The sequence below is a fragment of the Branchiostoma floridae genome, chromosome 2 (assembly GCF_000003815.2).
Source record: "Branchiostoma floridae strain S238N-H82 chromosome 2, Bfl_VNyyK, whole genome shotgun sequence".
Lineage (NCBI taxonomy): Eukaryota > Metazoa > Chordata > Leptocardii > Amphioxiformes > Branchiostomatidae > Branchiostoma > Branchiostoma floridae.
In genome coordinates, this window is record NC_049980.1 from 19,677,537 (window position 1) to 19,693,038 (window position 15,502).

At 41.3% G+C, this 15,502-nt stretch overlaps 1 protein-coding gene across 6 annotated transcripts in view; it reads right to left on the reverse strand.

The window, feature by feature from the left end:
• The window catches only part of LOC118409424 (histone-lysine N-methyltransferase ASH1L-like), a 46,200-nt gene that overhangs the window by 15,083 nt on the left and 15,615 nt on the right, over nucleotides 1–15,502 (reverse strand). For 4 of the 6 annotated variants that reach the window (XM_035810443.1, XM_035810445.1, XM_035810442.1 and 1 more), the window contains exons 3-8: nucleotides 9,630–14,323; nucleotides 7,604–7,633; nucleotides 4,503–4,706; nucleotides 3,445–3,513; nucleotides 2,573–2,670; nucleotides 289–362 (exon numbers count right to left, since the gene is read on the reverse strand). In XM_035810443.1, coding sequence (XP_035666336.1) covers nucleotides 289–362; nucleotides 2,573–2,670; nucleotides 3,445–3,513; nucleotides 4,503–4,706; nucleotides 7,604–7,633; nucleotides 9,630–14,323 — 5,169 coding nt within the window. The remainder of the gene's footprint in view (nucleotides 1–288; nucleotides 363–2,572; nucleotides 2,671–3,444; nucleotides 3,514–4,502; nucleotides 4,707–7,603; nucleotides 7,634–9,629; nucleotides 14,324–15,502) is intronic. The other 2 variants (XM_035810444.1, XM_035810446.1) reach the window with 2 other exon arrangements.

Sequence of the window (15,502 nt, forward strand, 5' to 3'; positions counted from 1 at the left end):
CCAGGATGGTTGAGTCATACTGTGAGTCATTCAAATAACCCACAATGGTGCAAGAGGAACAGAAGATGCAAAAAGGGCCACACCAATTCAGGTTCTAGGTGGGGTTTTTTTTGTAGGAAAATAATGGAACATACAGACAAAAAAAGAAACATACAACATGTAAATATCCAAAAAGAATGAATATGTCAGTTATATATAATCTTAACCGAAGATTTATGTAAAACGACATGCTAAACATGGTCCATGTACAAACACTGTGAGGTCGTGTATATTTCCCTATCACTTCACCTTGTTGTGCTTGTACTGCCACCAGATGTCATACGGCATCTGGAAATCAATCCTCTTCTGTCTCAGGTACTTTCCTGCAGCAAAGGTAGAGTACATGTTGGTACACTTCACACACTTCATAATGTGTCCACACCAAAGATATTCTTACTTTTGACGAAATGTCTAAACAATTTCATACATCAAATTTTGTTACTCGGAGAGCTTTCAAGACTTTTTTAACCAGGTAGATCTTGTCTTGGAGCTCTCTTGAGTCTTGACTGTTTATTGATTATCACATCACAAGGCACAGTTACAAACAGGCTTGACATAGAGATGCCCCCTGTCCCTGTTTAAGGTGCTGTGTTGTCTACTGATGTAGATCGCCTCCCTCACACCTCTAGCAAAACCAGTCGGAGTACTGATCCAGCACCTTAACACTGTCCCAGTCTCCTGGTTCTCTTTGGTGACATGTTCCACCATATTCTTAATAAGAAATGTCTCAATGCCTGAGTGTTGCCGGAAAAGTGTCTACACTTTTCACATCTAATTTTTTAAGTTGCCATTTCCTGTCTATGATTTCTTTATAACAATCAGACTCTTGTCTATGATTTCTTAATAACCATCATGTGGATTGCTCAAGATCTATTTATCCATTCCCATCAAAGCTTTTAACTGTCCAGAACTTCTTCACCCGGATGTTAAAATCCATCACATCAAGCCAAGTTAGAAATCCGTTTATGTATTCTTGCCAAATACTTCACAGCATTACATAGTAGATAAGCCTGACAACTCGTCGAGGTATGAGTTATGATAAGTGAGTGTGTGAGAAGAGGATTTTGATTTCCTTCCTTGGTGGAGAGAGTTAAGAGCATCAGACTAACTACTAAGTGCATTTTGTACCTGAGCTCCTAGTAGGGCTGTGTACCTAAACAAATTTTCAGGTACAGGTACAGGTACAGGTACACAGGTTTAGGTACAGGTCCGGACCTGCACCTGTACCTAAAAATGTTTAACCAAGTATATGAAAGTTAAACATGTAGCTAAATGTCTTTTCTATTGATAAATTGTCATCTTTGTATGGGGAATTACATCTTTGAATCTCAAAACAATTCCTTTGCAAGTTTTCTTAAGTTTCAACTGCAAGATTATCACCATTGTCATTGTTGATTCCAGATTAACTTGTCCAGCAGTCTTAAAAAGTAGTGTTTAATAGTGATTTAGTTTGTTTAGGTACAGGTACAGGTACACAGATGTTTAGGTCCGGACCTGTACCTAAACAACTTTTTAGGTACGGTACAGGTACGGGTATTTAGGTACACAGCCCTAGCTCCTAGCCTGATAAAATCCCGTTCCAAGTGGCCCTCTATCTGTAAGCTGAGGGAATCTAGCACTCCTTATATAGCTAATGCTTTAAACTGAAATTTGATTGTTCCAGGGTTCAGTCTTGTGGTTACCACCATTGTGATGTCATGGTTTAAAAAAACTGTTTGGTTTTTCTGAATAGCTGTAGTATTCATAAGGACTCCAATACTGGCCTAATACTGGCCTTAAACGAGGGGGCATGCAGGCAAAACAAATCTTTTTGCGGTGGTTTTAAGCTTGCATTGACGAGGTCATCGCCAAAGCCATGAGTATCAAACCACCCTGGCAAATGTCACGATTTACAGCACATACCAGGATTAACTTCCGTTGATAGATCACAAATACACAGAACATGAATCAAAGGACTTATGCGAGGAGATAACAGCAAAGATACAGAGCTGGGGAAAAGGGATGACTAATGTCCTGCTGGGATAGCTGGTCGATAACAGTCCATCTTTTCTCTGCTGAAGGTTTATATCCTGTAGGCTACATTTTGCAAAAACCGAAGGTTTGTAGTTGCAGGGGCTTTACTAGAAAAATAGAGTGAGCCTAAGAGGACAATGCAAGAGAATGAAGAGGCAGGCGCGATAATGTGTAGTAGATGTGTAAATGAGGCACTCTATGGCTTTTAAAGAGTGACGATATGGTCACAAAAAATCCCTCATTACACATGGGAAAGAAGACAAGAAGTGAGATACTAAACGACTCCACAGGGTAATAAAGAGAGGGTACCAATTTATAATGAAACAACAATGACTACCTTAAGTAGGTAACGACCAAGCACCTCTATCTATGTTTGATCCATACTGCATAACAAGATGCCAAACAATTAAAGGCTATTAGACTTTTCATTGTGACTATATGCTCTGAAAATATTTGCTTGTACAGCTTTTCAAATGTATTTCTTGCTGCTAGTTTTTGGTGAGCGCTGATGTCAACTTACCGACATGGATGGGTGCTGGTAGAAGGCCATACTCAAATTTGCTGGGCTCGTACTCCAGCTTCTCCTTCTTGGTCATGCCATTCTTCTGTCGTTTGGGCCTGCAGAAACATGTACATGACTTAATAAACTGTCCTCCCAACCACATTGCAACATTGCACAACCACATTGAATGGCACCAAGAGAAAACAGGATGGTTGCTTTGCACATCTGTTGCTTTATGATGAAGAAAAAAAGCACAAACATGCATTGAGCAAGCTTTTCAAGCTGGTTCTGCAACTACATGGAACATTGCAAAAGGTTGTTAAATTTGCTGCTATTTTGTTTCCATGAGCAATTGTGGGACAGTCTTATCTTTATTTTCAAAGCGATAAGCACTGTGGGCCTGAACATACTATGTTATCATATATGTTATCATCTGAAATATTTCAAATTTTACTTTCCTTTTATATGGGTCATAATTCTCTTTAGCAACAAAACAGTTGGACCTGTCACAATTTTAGGAGGTCTAGAATGAAATCTTGTGTTATGCTGGCTGAGCGCCTTTTGAGAAAAGAATTCAAAACATTACACATGTAATCCCAAAAAAATCTATACAATTGTCAGGTCCTTTTTCATGTCTCAGTTTAATAACTTTCATTCTGGAAGTTTATTTTCAAATCAGAAGAACACTTGAAAGCTTTAAAAAAAAAAGAAGGAAATTTTGCTTTGTCTCTGAAAACAAAATTTGATGAAAAACTGCATGATGAGTTGTGTTGTGTTGGATAATAAGTGATGGATTTTGTTGTTAGCAAGAGGTATTTAAATGTCTCCCTGTTAGCAGCAAGCAATGAGAACCTTTTGAAATGTAAAGAGAAACATTCTGGCATCATCACCCTGAGTCAGTGCCAGCAGGACTGTCATCAAGCCTTCCCTTGCCTAAACTGACCACTCTGCACATAATGCTGGAAAAAAACAGAAGAAAACTCAGGTACAGTTGCAACTTGCCAGTCATAAAAGCCTACAAGCTAGACCTCTGTTCCTCCCACACATCTAACTAGAATACTGTTTACCCATTGGTTACAAAGAGACGACCTTTGTGCTCATTGGCTAACGGGAAATTTCAACAATTTGTAGACCCTCTGTGCAAATACACTTAAATTAGTTAAAAAGCACTCATAGTCTAATTGTGCAAAAACACAAATGGTTTTGGATGATGACATGTAACCTTTTTGCAATTTTGGGCTGATAATACCTCTCTTGAACTTTCCCATTGTATGTTTGTTCACACATGTTTCAAAAAATTAACTGCCTGACTATAAAATCCATATCATTTTTCTCTTATATTCACAGGCCTAGTTATCATGAACCAATATTCCTCTGACATGTATTTCGGTGATAAGAAAAATTTGTCATTCCAAGTCAAAACTTGTCTGAAATGGGGAAGAGGAGGGGGGAATGGTCGGGTACCAACCTATTAGTATATTTTCAAAGTATGTCTTGAGCTGCTGTGAACTGGAAAAAGTTTGATAAAAGTATAAAAACTTGAAAACTCTTTTGCTTTGGTTACAGACTACCTGAGCCCTTTTTAGTATGCTGAGCAGTCCCTGCATTAGACAATACCATAGTCACAGCTTGATCCTCAAGAAAAAAAGGGAAAAGAAAGAAATGGCTAGATGTTTTCTTGTTCTTTGGCTATCTTCAGGGCATTCAGTCTTCAGCTATCTTCGTTCATCTTAGGCTATTATTAGTTAGTTGTTATTTTACTTGACTAAAGAATGCTCAATGTTTCTAACCACAGCTTAATCTATGGCTTAAGACCATGCATCCTCTCCACTGCAAAACATAGCTCCACCAGCTTGCCAAAACAGTTAACCTGTAACTGACCACCTATTATGCAACCCTAATAAGTCCTAGCTACTTTCAAACAGAAACAATAGCGTGTGCTACATACGGGTCAACCTTGAAGTAGTCCGAGAAGAGGCCAGCCTTGATGTACTTCTTCCGAGGCTCGTGAGGGTCTCGTCGCTTCTTCTTCACCCCTTCAACGACAACAGCAGCTGCAGGTGTCTCTTTCTTCTCCTCTGTGGGGCTGGATTCGGACTGGTTACTGGGCGCTGCTGCACTGACAGTCAGTTGTGGCTGAACTAGTGCATCCCTGTAGGAACCATTGATGCATCTATTATTACCAACAGTAAGATATTCAGGACCAAAGCTTCCATTCACAAGGTACAACCTTAAAACTGACATTAACAACACACTAGATACAGTACCGAGTAAATCAAGTGCAATTAACCTTTTGGTACATGTGACTCTGGAGTATCATTTTATTGGGTTCATGGACAGATTGAAATAGAATTGAATGAAATAGAATTGAAGTAGGGATAAAATAAAAATTAAGGATTGAAAGGAAAACTGATTACCGAGGGTATATTCTCTGAATATGTGTGCCAAGGATTCCCCTTAGACTCTGGTATCATGTTGATCTTCCACTTTTTTTTTAATCTGACAGCCTTAACCACAATTAATATAGCAACCATCTCACCTTAAATTAAGTGTAATAATATCCTGGCTAGGGGTGGGTACAAAAACTTGTTTTTGTTGTTGGACCAGTACGAAAAAAAAACTGAAAAAATTTTGTTGGACCGGTCCAAAAAAATTTTGCTGGACCAGTCTGAAAAAAACAAACCTGAAAAAATTTTCTTTAGAATCACAAACACTGACAAAACATTTCTTCTTTCATTTACACAATGCTGACCTGAATAATCTGTAGGCAAATTGAAATGCCACAGTTTGGGACTCCATCGCACAGTAACAACCAGTGATTGAGAGTAACACCTCAAAAATCAATACTACCCCTGCACCTCTGCCATGGTGACCTTTTAGAATGTTCCATCTCACATGATGAAATCAGTGAAGCCTTATAAATCATGTTTAAACTATCCCTGCCATTGTAGATTTGTACCTTCTGCAGTATCTGCTATCAGGATACATTTTGACACAATGATCCTTTCACCAGTTAAAAAGGACTACAGTATACTCTTACTCTGGGATTAATTTCTATAGCAATTTCCCAAGTATTGTTTACATTATGTACAACTGCTCTTTAGAACTGTGAAGCAATTTGCCACAAATTCTAACTATTAGAATTGTTGGGCACTACATTAAATTTTGATTTCATAATTTTATATAGGAAGAATGGTACTTTTCCTAAGAAACACACAACATTTGGCAAGCAAACCTTTTAGAGGGGCCTAGTATGGTAGGTGTTCATGGTTGTGTCTATCATATAATCAGACTCCCCTCACCCATAGCAAGGTGACCTTTCCAGCCATTACGCTGGTCCCATAAAGACTGACCTTTCCATATGTACATGCAGCCACCATTTAACCATTTCATGGGATTACATTTCCCAGGCGTGTCTGGTTCACCAATAATTCAGGGTGCTCAATAGTTGAAGCAAGCATCTCAGGTAAGGTAAAGAAAGATTAGTCATCATCAATTCAGGTGAGGCATGATGATTTTCAAGTTGCTAGTATGAGTGCAATGTGGCTTTGCCACGACTGGTGTTTTCAGCTAAGCACACGTCACCAAGTCGCGCCCAGTGTTTTGGTAAGTGTGTTGGGTTCTTTTAAGTGCAGAGGTCTGATGCCTTAAGCTCCTTCATACAGGGTTGCATGCTTCAAAATATACTAGTACATCCCCATTCGAATGTAACCCCTCACAGTAGTACCGGAGTGGGGTTTGAACCACTATCCAAGGATCCATGGAATTTGATCAATATGGCAAAGCAGCAGGAATTATCGTTTGTGCTACAGAGATGACTCTTTCTGCAAATACCTATCCCAATTCCCTTTTGGGTTTCAAAAGTACATCAAACATAACACTCCTTTGTACATGTACTGTTGATTTATCTATTGGAGAGGCAAGATTCCCCCTCCTCTCTGAACTAATGACCAAACCCCAGGATTGTGTTGGCCTTTACAACTAAACAGAACAGTTGCGATTTAGCTTAGTGATGTCTCTGGGGGCAGGTTGGTCTTAAGAGCAATTGCAAACTGGTTCTTAATTGGTCATCCCTCTCCGACCTTTGATTTCATTATCCATTATCCCTGCACATATCACAGGAAAACATGGCACGCCAATTACCGACCATGATGGCCAATTAACCCACTCTGTGTTACCATGGAAATAACCTGATTCCCTGGCACCACAAAGGTTGGGCAGGAAATGTTTGGTAACAGGAGTGTGTGGAACTGTTGACTTGGGGCCAATAACAGAGGGAAAACATTGACAAGCTAGGATGAAAACTAGTACTTCTGCCATTTCTCAAGTTACATTTCTTGGAAAGCCTGAATGCACCTGGCCTCAACTCTGTGCCAGAAAGAAATCCTGGGAAGAACTTCCAGACAGCTGTGAGTAAGGTCTCCTTGATGCAGAAGGGCCAGTTGCAGACAGTGGAACTAACTTAGGATCCTACAAGCACTGTTAAAAATAGCCGGATCCAAGAGGCCGAAGCACTCGAAAGGGAATGAAAAAAATCAATAGAAATATCATTAGTTTGGATCTGATACATGGCCATAAAAGGTACATACTTTCCCATTAGCCCATATCCTTAAGAGAAATACAAGAATGAGACCTCAACTGGCTTGCGCTTTGGAATTCAAAGGGTGAATATACAGGAAAGGTTATAAGTTCTGGTGTGGGTTAAGGTAAATCTTCAATAGTTTCCAGTTAGCCCACAAATCAAAACTGACTACATACAGGCACACTGTATGGAAAGCTTTCCCCTAACCAATGCTAGATCCTGTCAAAACTGCCCAATAAGACCACACAGGAGACGGATAAAACCTGGTCTATGTGGATAGGTGGTCATTCTTGACAGGATTCTTGATGATACCAGTGGGAAAATTTATTTAAGGGACCATCAAAACGTGGTTGTAATGGCCAGGGGCCTGCTTGAAGAGGTGGTCACTTGGACAGGTTTGACTGTACTTCCAACATTCCCTACATATATGACATTGTACAGGACATGATGATGTAACCAGTCCTCACCTTTTACCAGACCTAGTGTGTATGTAAGGCCTGCAGAATAACAAACATCACAGGTTAAATTATGCATTCAGGTCAACCATTCAAACATGCGGGCATATCGAGAGAAAAATTCTTTTATGTTCGTTAAAAAATAAAAGACATACAGTTTTTCATATGAAAAACTAACATCTAAGTCTGTTACAAACTGTATTTATAAAATAGGCTCAAAATTATTTTCTTTCACCTGCAACATTGCAAGGTGTGAGAAATTTTACGTACATTTAAAGAACATTTTCTACAAATCCTCAAGCCACCGTCCCTTCCGACGAAGTTCCGTACCGTAGCATTGAAATCTCACACAGCCACCAAAATCTTCTTGTATAGCCTTGTAATAGCTACAAGCTAAACAGGCTTTTGTATGCTTGCTGCATAGCTAAATCATTCTTCATACCATAGCAAGATTGCTTGCAATATTGCAACATTCTTATTTTCAATCCAAATCTTTTATCTGTAGGAAGGTATTTCGAGCCCTAATGTACAAAATGTAAGAACTTCAGTCATTGACCGGGCCATTCAAATGATGTAGTTGTCCATCTCCAACAAAAAATACAATTACCCTTCATGGCTTCAGGCATGTTAGCTTTCCTTTATCACTGGGAGCAAGGAGGTCCCATATCGCGGGTATCTTTCACATCAACCCGCCCGCGCTCTTGCATATTGCGCTCCACGGTCAGGGAGAGTTCACACTTAACATTCTGATCCTGTTGGCAGTGGGAAGATTACTCTTCGCCGGCAGCCCACCAAGAGGTGCACCAAATTCCCCCCAGGTCCCTGGCTATCATGTTGTAATATACGGCTGGTCCATTAATCAACTTAACTTCCTTGTTTGCTGGGAGGAGCTGGGCTGAAGAGGAGAAATTCCTTGTTTCTGTGCACATCATGTAGGATGGAATATCATTATGGCTAGAATATATACATGTTCCTTTTGATGAAAGCTGCCAAGAAATTTCATTTCACTACCTTCCTAAGAAATGGAGATATTGCTTTCAATTTACATCTGTGTGTAATTATTTTTGGATATATATATTATATGACTTATTTTGAGGTCAGCAAAACCTAAGTACATCTGAATGAATTGTGATAATATTTGGTATGTCTTTGGAAGGCAAAGGTCAAGGTCGATTTTCTTGTTTAGGTTATCTGGTCTTAGTCTAAGGTAAAAGAAATGCTAAGTCACTTATTTTGCGACCGTGCAAACTATTTTAAGACTAAAATTGTGTTGTTGTTTATGGTCTTCATAGCAAAGTGGGAAACAAGATGTACCTACTCTACTCGTCATATGATTTGATAGATATTAAATATTCTTGGGACATCCCATGGCTACAAAAAGCCAAAGCATTTTTAGACCTCTAGAGGAATGATAAGTTAAAACCTCAATGGGAATATGTCAGATGTGTTTTATATTCTGTGCTTGGACTAAAGAGAAAGACAGACAGTAAAATGATAATCATTATCATCATCATTACAATTCTCCAACAGTTTCCAACTGCCATTTTGATGGTTTGGACTTACCATAATACAAAACCTTTCCACATTTTGCAGTCTGCATTGCCAGGTCCTTCAATATCACTTAAAATTTTGATTTATACTCTAAGGATATCATTCCTGTTGGGATAAGTTGACTAATCAATTACAATGCAACATAAATCAAACAGCAAGTCATGATTGACCTCAATGTACAGATGTAAATTTCACCTAACTTCACACTATATAATAGTTTTGCACATACATGTGGTAACTGGAAATACTAGAAATGTTTAATGGTTTTCAAAGAGATGTCAAAATTCATCCATTTTTACCTCCTTTTCATACTTATCTGGTAAACTGTTAGAAAAATGCAGGATCTATCAAAAGCGAACAGTGTGTAGGTATGCCATATAAACAGTGTGTAGACAGTTGTTTGTATTATAGTTTTTTTTTTACATTTCCAGGACCCTTATAATTATCTGTGACAGGTTAAATGTTGAAGAAAAGGAGACACACTTACTGTGTAACAGATGAAGGTGCAGGTTCAGGAGGTTCCTCTTGGGGACCAGCAGACTTTCTTCTCTTCCTGGGAGAAATACTAGCTTCACGCTTCCTTTTGGGCTCTGCTCTTCCGGTCGTGTTCAGACTGTCCGACTTGGAGGCTTCTGCTACCACAGCCTCGATTGTTTCCATATACGTGTCAATATCACTCTGCGTTGGTAATGTTCTCTCGTCATGGTCGAAGTGAACACTCTGGTCCTCATCCTGGTCTTTCGTAACGTCAGCAGAAGCGTCTGGTTCGGGGTCTGGTGAGGGAGGTCGTTTCCGGGGCCGACCAGGTCTCCTGACTGGTTTTGGCACCTTGACAGCCTGCATCTTGGCCCTCTTGAGTATCTTGCTGGCCTGGTCCACCTGGTGGCTTTTGGTAACCAGAGGTTTGTGCAAGAACGTCCGAGGCAGCCGTCTCTGTAACCCGTCGTGTGTTACCATCGTTTGTTCCCGTGGAGGGGAGGGGGGATTCAACACATCTTCTACAACACTGGAAGACTGGGACGGTGTTTCTGGAAGTGCAAGACTGGAGGTAACACCTGAAATTGACATCATCTTTCCCCGTCGTTTCTTAATGGGCATCGTTTCCTCCGCTGGTCGTGTTCTCTTACCTTTCCCTGCCTTTCTTGTCTCTTGAACAGATGGCACTGTTTGACTCGTGTCTAACTTCGAACATGGAACAAGCTCTGTGGTAGGAACAGTTTCAGTACTTTCCGTCTGTATCGGTGTACTGTTTTCATTTTCATTGCTTACGTGATCTCTTGCTATAGACTTCCTACTAGACACTCTGGACACTTTTGCTCTTGCTTTTGGCTTGTCTGCATCTTCTGCTGGTACATCATTGCCAGGAACCTCTTTTTCAACCTTCTTCCTACGTCCTGGCTTTGCCTTTGTTCCCGAGCCAATGCAAGCTTCTATTGCAGCAGTCATAGTGTCAACAGCTGTGTTCTCCAAACTACTTCCATGTGCATTCTGCTCACTTTTATTCATAGCCATGTCTTCTGTACCAGATATTTTCCTGATACATTCTTCAATGGAATCCTGAACTGAGTCTGCAGTGGTCAAATCAGGCTGGTTATGAACTTCTGCGGATTGTTGCCCTTTTCTTGTTTGTTGTCCCCTAACAGCCCTTTCATCAACTGCTGCCGTAACTGAAAGGTTCTTTGGCTTTCTTCTTGGTCTACCTTTGGTAGTTTTATCTGTGCTGGTGCTTTGAACAGGTTCGAGACATTCAGATGAAGGAGAGGCTGATGTTGCTGATGTTGGCGTGACGCTGTTGTCGCCTTTCTCTGGACTGCTCTTCATCTTGTTCTTCTTTGGTCTACCAGGTTTTCCCTTGGGAAGTTTCAATCTCTTGATTCTCTTCGCCTTGCCGTGTTTGTGTTTTGCCTTCAATACACGGTTGAAGTCCAACCTAAAAATGGTAGGAAGCGGACAGATAGGTAACACAGATCCCAAGGATGCATTTCCAGGGATATATTGTGGTTGGGTGGGGGAGATTCTTAGTTCATGTACAAGGTCAATGACCTCATCCATTTGGGTAAGGAAAACAGGATCAACGATATTTCGTTCTCTCCCTCGAATGTGCTTTTTCTTTACTCTCTTCTTGTGTTTTTTTAACCTGTCCAACCCTGGTTCCTCCTGTAGAACCTTTGGCTTGTGTTTCCGTTTGTGTTTCTCTTTCTTGTTTTCCTCCATAGTTGCCTGAGTTTTGGAGTCATCAACATCTTTACTTTTCCTTTTCTTGTCATTTTTGTTTCTCTCCTTGTCAGAGGTACTGTTGTCAGTTCCAATGCCACTGTCACTCAACATACAGTCATCATTGGTGGTCTGTGTTGACAAGTCACTGATGGGTGACGGAGTCTCTTCTGTTTTCCCCTCTAGAATGACCTCTGGTGTTAGGACTGGCGGTGACTCTAAATCAGGCACCCGTTTCTTTCTTGGCCTACCCGGCTTCCCTTTGAGTGATCCTACATCCCTTTTGTTCAATCTCCTGTCTGTTTTTATAGGAAATGACTCTGTGAGCTTTGGTAGTTCATTATCTGTAGAGTTATCCCCTCTATGCAGACTTAAAACTGATGGCTCCGGCTCTAGTGAGGGTGGGGCATCTTTTGAGACAGCAGTTTCCTTCGCTTCCTCTTGCTTCCTTGCGGGGGATGGTTTTATCACAATAGTTCCCATAGATTTCCTTTTTGTTTCTTTTATTGCCTTCTTACCTTCTTCCTTGGGACTTTTTCTTCTTGACCTTCTACTGGGTGAACAAGTCTCCTTTGGAGTGGGTACATCATCTTGAGACTTAGCTATGTCGGGTTCCATTGCTGAATTGTTTGGTTGTGAAACTGCTGGAGACACCTCTTGTGAATCGAAATGCTTTTCCTTCTTTTTTCCATTTTTCTCCTTATTGTCATCTTTGGGTGCATCTGTAGCACCTGATGGAACATTTCCTGTAACACTGACCGACTCAGTTGCCACTTTCTGCTTCTTGGGTGAGCACCTCGTCCTAGGTTTCACAACTTCTTGAGACGGGATTTTTTCAGCTGCCTGCGAAGTGGACAAAGAATTGTCGGATAAATCCTTGCTAACCGTTTCCTGGGGTAGAAGTTCAGGTAAAGTATATTTTGCTTCATCTTTCTTACTTTTCCTGGGTTTCCCTTGCCTTCTTTCCAAGGCCTTTGCCTTGTTAGCTTTTGCTGGTTCTTTCTTATGACATTCCTTCTGCTTTTTAGGTCTACTCTTCACACCAACAACATTTTGCTTTCTGGGTTTCCTACGTTGTTTGTCTGGAACAGAAAGCTGTAAAGAAGGGGGTGACAAGTCTGCACTGGGACTTTCCTTTGAGATAAGGTTTGGCTCTGGGCTCAAAGAGCTTGATGTAGTATGGGTCTCATCAGGCTTGGGCACTGAGGAGTTTTTTCTTTTCTTTGGGGACCTGGAGTCCTGTTGTTTTGATGAAGTCCTATCTTCAGAATGCACTGACAGAGATTTTGTTTCCTCCTTTGACTTGGATGGGCTTACTGGCAGCTTGGAATCTACTGCTTTCCTGGGTCTTGAACGAGAACTACTTAGTCTGCCTGCTTTTCCCTTGACTGTTGTGGCTTTAAGCCCTTTCCTCTTACTCTTTGATGTTTCACTGTTAATTTCCTGGTCTGCTGTGTCCTCATCCTGCTTACTTGGCATTACAGACTCTATCTTATCATTAGTTTTCACTTCATTGGATTCATCTGCTGGTGTATTGGACTTAAGGTCTTTACAAACTGCTGAGGCATCCTTGGATACCACCTTTGCATCCTTACTCTTTGAATCTTTTGACACAGACTTTGGGTCTTTTGCCTGAGATTTACAATCTTTTGAAGTAGACTTAGCATCTTTTGGTGCAGACTTTGCATCTTTTGCTGTAGGCTTTGCCTCTTTTTCTATAGCTTTAGCTTCTTTTCCAGATTTACCAGAATTTTGTCTCCTAGATGATGTCCTTGCAGACGTTCTAGATGCAGATCTACTACTGACTTGTGATACTGATTTTGTTGCTTCCGATTTCTTCCTGCTCCTGTTGTTGGCTTTTGGTGGTTTGACTTTGAGACCTGGGTTTGTCTCGGGTGAGGTTTTCGCTTGTGGTGCAATGGCAGCCTTCAACTGCACTACCGAGGACCCCTGGGTTTCTTTTTTCCTTTTTTCAGATACAGACATATTTTCGTCATCTGGCGTTGTTGCTCCACTAGCAACTTCTGAGACTTTATCGACCACAGCGTCCTCCCCGAAGTTATGTGCATACGAGCTGTACCCAAAGCGAGTGTCTGTCAGAGCCCCACCCGTGTCCACGTCAGGAGAAGGTTCTAGAACCACCTCGCTCGCAATTTCCACAACAGTATCTGTTTCAATGGGAATGGGGACACTCGGAGGACCGCCCTCGCTTTCCGCAAGCATTGGTGTACCTTCTTCTGCATGAGAGTTTTCCCTGTCTGGCAACATTTCCACCTCATCAGATGTCAAATTTTGTTCACCATCAGTTTCAGGTGCCTCTGCTGACGGAGCCTCACGGCGAGCAATACTTCCTGCAACATCTCCCATAGAAACCTCCTGCTCTGCAAGAGCTTCGATGGCAGAAACCGTGACTTCTTCCCCGGATTCCGACATGGTGGCGGCGTACGCCTCACTATGGAAGCCATTGTTGATGATGTCAGCGTTTAGCTCCACGGCCTCCGCATGATGCGTCATCTCGGTGTAGTCCTCCTGCCCTTCTTCTCTCGTTCTACCGGTTTCCAGCTGAACAGTTTCAACACTTCCCACGGCCTCCCCGTGTTCCTCCACGCCCGAGTCTCCGTTCCCTGCAGATAGCGGGCATTCCGGCGACACGCCTTGATCGATACCGCTGTCCTGTGTGGACTCCGAGCCACCGTCGCCATTTTCTCCGTCAGAATCATTGTTGCCGTGCTCCCCACCTCCATCACAGTCGGCCCCCAATAATTCCAAACTAGAAAGTGGCTGTTTCTCCGCACAATCGGCGAAACCGTTGGCGGGCGGGTCATACTCCGGTGGCGGCGCCGAAACCTGATCGGAATGCATCTTTACGGCGCCAGCTTGGTCATCCCCGTTGCTTGTTGCAGTGCTCTGCATTCCTGAACCCTCGCCTGGACCCTGCTTTGTTCCTCTCGTTTTCCTGGGGCGATTCTGGAGGGAGAGAAATGAATGTGCTGTTATTGGCTGCTGTCCAAGACAGGCCACCCCAGCTGCATCAACCCTTCTGCCTTTGAACTCCGGATTTCTAATTGAGAGGGATCGACACAGCAGTTCTATGTTACATCAAAATCTTGCATCATAAAATACACTTTTTAAAACATGACCTCGTAAACCTTTCAACAGTTCCTTATCAGCATTCAGTTGACCATTAAGAATTCTTAGCAAAAAAAGTAGCCAGAAAATTTTGGTTTACTAAGTATATGTAATTCTGTCAAAATTAAGTCAACAGATTTTTCGCTCATACAAATTTTTTCCTTAAACACCTTATCCGTAAATGGCTAATGACAATGAAGTACCAATTTCCCGTACTTCACAATGAAGTACTAATACTAATGCCTGTGCTTCATTACCGCAATGATCTGACCTGTTGTGTCATGAGGACAACATTCCAGAAACACCTAGTCACACCACACCTAGCACAGTGCTTTTCAATTCATATAAACATGCAGACCTACTTCCTTACATCTTAAAGCCTTACAGGAGACCTTTGTTTACATCCAACTTATGGGTTATCAGTGTTCTGGCTACCCCTGTGAAAATAACACAGCTAGGCCCTTATGCTCAAGACAGAAAATAAGGGACAGTTCAGATTACAAAATATTGCAAATTGGCTGTCACACAAACACATTTGTTACTTAAACAGCACCCACGAGGACCACCAAACTTTCTGAGATGGGAAATAATGACTTTTCATATACCACTATAAGGTTAAGATCAAATTGTAACCATATGTCCCAGTTTAACAAGCTAAAATCTCTGGATTGTTTGGGTCAACATAACATGACCTTAGCCATGATATACATTGTTGCATGAGTCTTTGTCTTACCTCTTGAATATTAGTGAAAATGAAATTTTAGAATAGCTGCAAAACATGACTTCTACTGAAGGTGGATTTTCTGTCAGACTGAGTTAGATTGTATTAATATACAGGACACACACATAGTATACACACACAAACATTGGCAATGAAGACCTTGCCACAGTAATTGTCAAGGATATATGCATCTTACGAGTACTGTAAACATGTCATCAGTCACAGTATAGCCGGTTAAGTGTACTCAATACTGAATGATGTATACTAACGTTAATCAAATCCACTATAGTTATTTC